We start from the raw sequence: 9,343 nt of genomic DNA, 5'->3' as shown, positions 1-9,343 counted from the left end.
GCCCTAGTTTTTCAGGGGAAAAGACACGCACACAGGGGACAACTGTGGAATCAGGCATTCAGCCGTCGACGACAAACCCTGCAGGGCAGGCACAGGGTCAGAAATAGAGTTTGAGCGCTGTAGAACCAGACCAGAGTGTCAATTTTGATTCGGGTGGCCCGTCATATGTCAAACAGAGCACTTTGGGAGATCACTTTGGAGGCTGGGCCACATAGCATTATAACCTGCCCCACCCCTGAACACACCTTCCTCAGGCATCACCCCAGACTCTCCATGAATTTCCCAGTCAAGATTCTATGCAAATCCCAACCTCTTTGCAGATCTAGATGCTGGTGACAGAAGAAGAAATGTCCTCTAAAAGGAAACTTTGGTTATTTATCGGTCCCTATGTGTTTTTTTTTGCTTGTTCGTTTTGTTTCAGCGGTGTATTCACTAAACCTTGCAATACCAATTTTAGATTTAGATTTTTTTAGTTTTAGCGTCCAGCTATTTTAGTTTCTTTTATTCAGGAATGCTGTAAAAACTTTTAAGAATGACAGCAAACCCTTCTTAAGAATGCTCAATACTCACACATTCAAGGCCAAAATGTTTTTTGGACTGTAGGCTGCCATTCCAATGGATTTTCTCCAAATTTCTTTAAAATTATATTCCCCATAGCAGATACATAAAAGTAGCGGGAACTGGGGTGTGTATTTGCTAACATACTACTCGGCAAACAAAGTTTTGCAAACCAGCTTTTAAAAATCACCTTTTAAAACTTTAGATTACCCTCCAAAATCCTAAACCTGATGGAATGCCCTCCTAGAAATATATCTAAAGTTGCTGTAGCAAGTGAGGTTGTTCAGTAGTTTTCTAAAAAAAATCTGTAGGAGTTTTCACATCTGCAGAAAGCTGGCTGTTTTCTGAATGATTTTAAAGCATGCCTTCAGGACAGCCAGCAAAATACAACAGAGGGTCTTCATCTTTGTAAACCCTGCTTGTCCTAAAAGCAGGAAGTTAAGAGAAGCTGTATCAGGACAAAACATCTGTATGCATAATGAGCAAACACACAAAGAGAGATATTTTCCTGCCAAAGAATAGTCGGAGAACGGCTATATCTACACTCCCTGAGTTTAACTTTGTCAGGAGGTCTTTTAAAAAATACAGAGGGATAATCAATAGACCTTACAATCCAAGCACTCCCAGCCACCGTTCTTTCAAGCAAATCAAAAGCTGCCCCTGTCATTCAAGAGCAGTTCCCTAAAACAACTATTGGAAACTGAGGGGTTTGCTCCTAGTTTTCCACAGGACTCTGAACTTTGCCATTTTGTACTCTAAGGGTCAATGATTATTGGAGCATCCCGAGGTGTTTTTTTTTATTGTGCCATCCCTAGGCTTGATAAAATGTGTTATTTTCTGCGTTAGTGACATTCCCACAGGAAATCCCAGTTCTGTCTTTTTAGAGATCGCATTTGATCTTTTTTCAATACTGATCTCTCGCAGTTATCTTCATAGGCTTACACTTTACTCTGGGAAGCTTTAACTCTACCTACTCAGGATAGGCAAAGCGTCTGCGTAAAAAATAAATTCAGGGCCAGAAACTTGTTTAATCATTTCCTACGACAAGAGAAGTTGTGGGCCACTGTATTATACTCCAATCTCTTTTACACTTGTTCTCACAAGAAAGTTGATTCTTCCTACCATGCATAATAAGTATTGGCTGAACGTTATAATACTGTTTCCTACTGTCTGGACCCGATGGTCAGTTTCTCTTCTGACTGAATGTCCTCCTTGATAGGGGATCTCCGATTAACCGATGTGGAATAAGGGGGGGGGGGGGGAATGTAGAACTGTGTTGCTTAAACATCTGCCTCCCCCTACCCACGGGAAAATATACACGATATTTAAACATTTTGTAACTGTATACAGAAGTAATTGCACCATTTCTTGAGTCTGTATCTATTTGCTGAAAAACCAATCTTTCAAGTTGCTTTCGGCCACTTATACTACTACTCCTACTAACAACTTAGCCACTCAATGGTTGGTGCATAATTAAGAAGGAACCGTTGCTACTTGGATGTCGGATACTGTGTTGCAGAGCTATTTGTCCCGGTTCCCTGACCGTTCAGCGAATAAGAAAACTTGAATGCTTTTATAGAAATGTAGGCTGATGACAGGCATCGTCTTTGTTCAGCTGTTAAGGTTTTTAACGCACACAGATCTATGTGTATCAGGAGGAAGGCCTGAGTGGCTGGCAGATAAGCAGATGGTATTTTGGGGTGTCACTTTGTAATGAGACTTCTTATGTGTAGTAAAATGGTCAGACTCTTCACAGCAGGATAGTGCCGGATGGGTAATATTCTAAGATAGAAATTCTAAGATACACTAGTGTCCTTTTAAAAATTTGGAGGGTGTTTACAGGGAATGATGATAACTATAACAGGTTCTGGAAAGATAAAGGGGGAAGTGGTGATAAGGCTTTGTCCTAACCAGACCAGAGGTTTTCTAAACAAAGCGATGCTGAAGAGGCATTAAAACACTCCCCGATAGGAGCAGCTTTTCTTGCTTTAATAATCTTAGCCCAGAGCATGCGGACGGTTTTATAACATGAGAGAAATTGTACTTTTAGCAGACTAGGAACAAAATGAGAGTATATAAGATATCCCAATTTAAGACACAAAAATACTATTTTGATTATAAAGCGGCTAGCTCAAAACAGGGGTGAAAAGGGTAGGAGATGAGACTGAGGACTTCATGGAGATGATTATTTTGCTAGGGTAAACTTTCTAGACAGCAACCTATAATGATTTTTAATTTAAAAAGTAATTAATATCACACGAAGCAACATTTCATTTTCAGCAGCAAGACTCTTTTCTAACACACAGAAGGGGCCAAACAACGAACAGCATTTTTAAAACGTTTTGTAACTCTTTGGAAAGTTTGGAAAAACACAAAATCATAAAACTGAAATACTTTTTTCAACCACGTGGGCAAGAAGTAAAATAAATCAGGAGGTGTTGTAACATGTAAAGCTGACAAAATCTCTAGTTACTACCCATCTATTACCACCCTATGGCTCCCACAGTTTCTCAAAAGATACACATTAATACCCAGGTATTGCTACGTTACATTACCAAGAAATAAAAACAGAGAATACAACTGAAACAGTTCCGTTGACTTTTATTTATCGAGAGGGCGCACACCTAAGGTTCCTGTTAGCGCACACCTAAGGTTCCTCTTACTACCGCCCATCAGGTATACTGATAGCTCTGTGTGGAGATTTTTTACTGTCCCCTTCAAAACTGGCTGCTCTTTCAACCTGTTTGGTGAGACTGTGGAAAGGTAAAGGCATTCTGGACCCAAGTGCACAGTCAAGTTATCATAATTGATGATCATCGGTTTCCTTTTTTTTACCTATTATATATTTACCGAGTCTAGCCTTATCCAACCATGAGATCCCAACGAACATTTATTTTATCATACGGCAGCGGCAACAAGAATTGTACCGGCACGCGTGTGCAAAACAGATAAAGTGCCCATGCCGGAAGATTGGAGAGACAAGGTGCTTTCCTTATATGTGAACCTAGACGAATACCTTTTGAATCATATAAATATAAATGGGGGCCGCGGACTAATTATGTGAATGACTGAATTTTTTAAACTATTCTGAATAAAAGGGAGGTTTATTTTATTGTTCATTTATTTATATAGTTCTCAGGGAAAGTAGGGACGATGATTGGTATAGGAGAATATGTATCTGCTGTAAATGTTAGTAAGGGTAGTTGTTTTGGTGTTAAATAGTTATGTTGCACTTAAAGTTATGTGTGGCCTTGTTTTAAAAAGAGAAAAGTGTTAATAACAATAATTTTTTAAAAAAACTGACTGCTCTTTCCAGACTGGAGTGTGGGCCCTTAAATGACTTTTGAGGCTTATTACTGTTATTGTGCTCCTGGCTAGAACTCTCTCTAGAGCTCTCTATGTAAAAAACTCACTCCAACTAGGTATTTACGTCCCCATAGTCAACAAACCTTTCAAGATATGGTGAGCCTCACTTTGATTGTAAACAGATTCCCCCAGCATCCTCAGGGCATCTGCAAATCACTCTTTGCAATTTGCCCTCATCCCTTTCTGCCTCTCCAAGAAGATATTTCCCTTATATTGTCCCCCAGCATCCTCAGAGCCTGCATGCAAATGAGCCTTCTCATTCGCTCTCATTCACTACCAGTTTTGCCTCATGGGGTGGGGGGTGGGGAGGTTGGGATAGAGTCGGGAGAGTGGAGATCGAACATGCCCTTCTGAAAATCGCAGCACTAAGTTTTAAAAGAAAAGGCGATCTTTTTAGAGAGGCCTCTGCAAAAGGGGGCTAATTAGAGCAAAAGACATTTTACCTGTAACCTTCCACTATGAGCACAGTATGATATTTGTGAATTGTATTTGCATGAGATCTTTAATGTATTGAATATGAAAATAATCCCTTTTTAGGTAATGGTTTCCAAATTTCAGTTCTGAATTGTAAATTTTAGAAATATTGCATCCAGCCATGAAACTTGAACAATGGAGCCTGCAAAGTTTTAATTAGTAATATTTTTTATATTATGCTATTAAATGGTGTTGCATACTTGGAAAACATTTATCTTTAAGTCTTCTAGTCTTCCCCCTTGCTATTTTAGTTGCCTGTGGCTATTTTGTTTTGGTATAGCTTTTGGCATATAATTTTACAATACTGTGTCTCTCAAAATGCATAATGTGGTTTTTCACCATAGGTAGTGGAATGAATTTCAGATACATAATAGTTAGCTAAGGTGTGCGGAGTCATATATTGTTCCAACCTCCAGGTGGTGGGTGGAGATCTTCTGTAAATCATGTATAATTCCAGGAAAATGGCAACTTTGTATGGTAGATTCTGCATTGCGTTCCACTAAAGTCAGTCCTCTCTCTCTGAGGGCACCCCTTCCTTGGGTTTCACCTTGAAAATCTCCAGGTATCTCTTAGTCTGGAGCAGGCAACCCTAGTCCTGCACAATGTAGGATATTTTAATAATAGCTATATTTTCAACGTTTTAATGTTGGCACTGCTTGTTTGTGATTAATAAATTGTAACCAAAGGAGTATAGAAGAAAGAGCAGGGGACGTGAATACATAGCTGTTCATAATGTTTCTGCATCAGGGGATTGTAGAGAGCGATGTGTCGGAATGCTTAAACTCCCGAGGTTCAATTTGTAATTTGATCATCAGTTATGATGAACAGCCTCTGAGAACATTTTTAAAATAATTGCATTTTATCATGAAGTGTAGACTGGAAGGATGGACTTGAACAGGGCCTTGGAGTGGTAAGTTAAATGTTAATGTTTGATAATTGTTATATGTTAAAGAAAGTAAACCTTTTTGTTTAAAATTTAGTTGTTGCAAACCCTTCCAAGCTCTGCCCCAACAGAACCCACAAGCTGTGGTTACACTACCACGATGTCATACGGATCTATGCTTTTAACCCCTCTTGGCGCAGTACAGGATCCACGTTCCTGAACACGTGTACAAAATAGCATCTGTAACAACACTCAGGATTTACTTTCTCTTGAACACACATAGCCAAAAGAGCGTAGTCCACGGACCCATCCCATACCTGCATTTAAACACACAAACACACACGGTGTTTTCTTTACAACAATGAACTTTTTTCTTTATTCAGCAATATTCATACAGAAGAGGGCACTCCGAATCCGCTGCGCACAAAACACACTAGTCAGTCCTGGGTTTTTTCATCCTTATGCAGGTCGGGCTTTAGAATGACATGCTCATTCACCCCCTTCATCGCTATAACCGTAATTTTTGACATAGCACGTGCCCCCTCGGGTCCTGAAGCGGCTGTGCTTCGGAACAATTCGATCAGTTCGCACCGACTACAGCATTCGGGATTCAGTTCTCCCTGAACCAGCTTAGCCAACAATGTCAGATCCACGGCGCCCTGCCACACCTACGGTTTTGAAAACATTAAAAAAATACATCAGCTTTGGGTTGTAGACTTAATACACATTGGCCTTTTTCTTTTGCATACTCACGTCGGGAAATAGCTCCGTCACACAGAGAATCTTCTTTGCATCAACCTCCAAGAGGTCGGCCTGTTCCTCTGAGCGCATTGGTGTCGGTGGGGGTGTCGTTGGAGTGTCACCCTCATCTTCCTCAGAAAAAATCTCATGCTCCGAACTGTGACCAGAATCAGGTTCGTCATCATCATCATCACTACAATCGTCCCTGAATTCCTTATAATATGCAATATTGAAGCAATAAAGACAACAATCCGGATCCAACTTTCCACCCGCAGTGTGCACTATTGTAGCGAGTGTCAGCATTGAGACACCCTCCTAAAAATAAAAAGAGAAAGAAGATTGTTGCTTTTCACACACACACACACACACACACACACACACACACACACACACATACACACACAGAGTACCCCATTACATTTTTTTTAAAAAATCACCCCACACCACCCTCCAGAGCGGCTTACCGGCTCTAACATGGGTCCTATACGATTTTCGCCCTCTCCAAAACACGAGAGTGGGACCGTTGCATCCTTAGGAGCCCGGGGGCCATTTCCTCATAAATGGGCTCTTTCTTCAAGCTCTAGATTCTGCAGAAGTCATAGCACCGCATTTACATGTTCTCCTTCTCCAATGTATTGTTGTCCATAAAGGTCCCTTAGCCATGGCAACTACAGAAAAAACAGCTTCAACTTGTTCCTCTTTTCCATATTTATGCTACCGTGATAACCTCTAGGGGCGCATGATGGGGCCATGACGCTTTACACCTACCATGCTCTGATTGGTTGTTTTTCAAAAGCGCGGAGGAGCGGGAAAAGCGCCCTGTTATTTTAACATGGCGTGACCTATAAGAGCCGCATTCACGTCCCATTTTATATATCGCTTTTATTACGATTTTAAGAAAGGGTGGGATCTCCCATGTAGGGAGTCTGGCTGAGGCTTGGGCGCCAAAGATTAAAAAATATAAGAGAGTTTAAGTATTACTACATACTAACTGAAATTATTGGATATCGGGGTATGATTTTTTTGAGAGCCGTTGGTGGCTTGCCTTCATTTCACCCTGGGCCAATTCAAAATGGTGGTCCCATTTATTACCTGTTTTCATGAATGGGTAAGCGGTGGAGATTGGGCATTTAGAAGAAGGTGACTGAACATCAAGAGAGGTGGGATAGTGAACTCCTCACCTATTTACAGTGTTGTTTACTGTATTTGTTCCCCTTCACTCTATGGCAAGGTTGGAGGCTTGCCAAAGCCAGATTTCCCGTATTAGCTGTGCCCGCTATATAGTGCGTAACAGCAGAAATAACATTAAAACTACAGACTTCTGCTTTCTCAAAGGGTGCCCGGACTTCATTGTTTTGTTTTGTTCTCCAGGGCACAGCGCTAGAGTCTCTCCCCACTCCTTCAGACTGGACAGGGACAGAACATTGTAAGGGTTGCCATGACACACACCTGGGCCACATTCACTCCTCCATCAGGAGTCTCAAGAGAGCAAAGGGATGCTGTAAAGCTATTCTTTGCTTTTATTTTACAACCACCACCTGTAACACTTCAGTATCACTTTTTAACAGTCAACAGTCTGTTTTAACAAGCCTGATAGGAAACCAACCTACATGCTTAGTTTATAAGAGCTGTTGAAGTGAAAAAAATAATAATTTCGAGACATATTATTTCACACACAGCAATACCCTCACCCGGAAGATTAACATTTTGTAATAGAATGCTGTTTATAAGGTTTTGCTTATGTTTTTTACATCTCTTAATGATAGATTCTTTTAGTTGGCCCTAATTTGATTCTTGATGACTGTATATATAAAATGGGGTTTGCAGGGTTTTATTACTAAGGCTTAAAAACAACACCCCACAAATCCATTATATTCATTATAAAGGAGATGCACATGCTTCAAAAACAATAGTTCACGACATCCCAATAATATGGTCTTAAATCACAGAGCAAGAAGCAAAATGAATAATGAATGTAGCGTAGGATTTGAAAGATCATAGCTTAATGACGTGGCTTACTTAGAAGTTTGGTCCGGCATCGCATTAATAAGGACCACCATAACTCAAAACCCCCAGTGTTTGTACGGTAGATGGATGCCCCTTTAAAACCGCTTACAATCCAAAAAAAAAAAACTTTCCACAAGAACCAGCACTTTAGAATATTTTCAATAATGTGTTTTATTAATACCACATATTGAGATTAATGTTATTAATACTACATATTCAGATTTCTATTTTTACATGATAATCTTGAAAAGCTGCAAAGGTTGATTATACATATACAGAGTTTTATTTTTCAATAAGGGTAAATGTGTTGTGTTTTATTAATACCACATATTCAGATTTATACTTTACATGATTATCTTGGAAAAGCTGTAAAGGTTGATTTTACATATACAGAGTTTTATTTTTTCCCACATAGAAACCATGCACACATCTTTACAAGCAAAAAAAGATTTCAAGAAGGTTTTCAACCATGTGTGGTTGGGACAGGTATTTTTTTTACCAAGGCCACATATTCTTGGCAGACATTTCTGTCCTAGAAAACTTTTGAGGGAGATGCAGCTGCGGGACTCTCAAGCGTTACTCTCAATTTTCATAACCAATTTTCCAATAGTAAAGGACAGTGTTTTATGCGTGACAGCAAAACAGTCTAAAGCACAACCTAAAAAACAGACACATTTTTTAACACAGGCAATATTTTTCAGATTCTGGCATATTTCAGTCAGAATTGATCATAAAAAATCAGAACCCGCGTGATAAGCAATCATGAGCTTCCTGGTTCCCTTGGTCATATCTACAGCCATCACAGCGAGACTAATGTCCATATGTAGCTCTGGCAACGCCCCAAAAATGACAGCAAACAGCGGCTTTCAATAGCTTCTTAAACGCTTGATCTCCTTTCCAAGGTAGAATAGGCCACAGAGTCAGAAGCCCTCCCAGGAAGCCTGCTTCTTCATCGCCAACAGCTGGAGATAGGGACCCCCATCATAAACCAGACAGTTGTGAAAGGTGAAATTCTGTAAAATGTTGGAAAATAAGAAGAATTTACACAATGCCCACACACATTTTTCCACAACCCTAAAAACCCCAAACATATTGGCTAACTCACCATCTGCTCATGTTGTTGTACAGCATCCATGTTTTCTGAAATGGGGGCTGGACCCTGTTCTTCAATGGCTGGAGGAAACAATCGCCTGGCGATGTTAGAATCTTCAGCGTTTAGTAGGGGCCTTCTTGGTTCTCTCTGTCTCCTCCCTTGGAGCTGGGGTGGGCTCATGGAGAACAGACTCTCAGATCCACTTTCGACTCCATTTTCAG

The 9,343-nt window shown here is 40.2% G+C and overlaps 1 protein-coding gene across 1 annotated transcript; it reads right to left on the bottom strand.

The window, feature by feature from the left end:
• Positions 1-5,718: 5,718 nt before the first annotated feature.
• On the bottom strand, positions 5,719-9,302 carry LOC125438421. The gene is made up of 3 exons (XM_048506866.1): positions 9,135-9,302; positions 6,035-6,337; positions 5,719-5,949 (listed from the first exon to the last, which is right to left on the bottom strand). The coding sequence occupies exons 1-3, from the start codon at positions 9,300-9,302 to the stop codon at positions 5,719-5,721; spliced, it is 702 nt and encodes a 233-aa protein (XP_048362823.1).
• Positions 9,303-9,343: the final 41 nt, after the last annotated feature.

This window comes from Sphaerodactylus townsendi, linkage group LG08, assembly GCF_021028975.2.
Source record: "Sphaerodactylus townsendi isolate TG3544 linkage group LG08, MPM_Stown_v2.3, whole genome shotgun sequence".
In the NCBI taxonomy this organism is placed as follows: domain Eukaryota; kingdom Metazoa; phylum Chordata; class Lepidosauria; order Squamata; family Sphaerodactylidae; genus Sphaerodactylus; species Sphaerodactylus townsendi.
The sequence above is the reverse complement of the archived record's forward strand: the minus strand, read 5'-3'. Positions and strand labels throughout refer to the sequence as shown.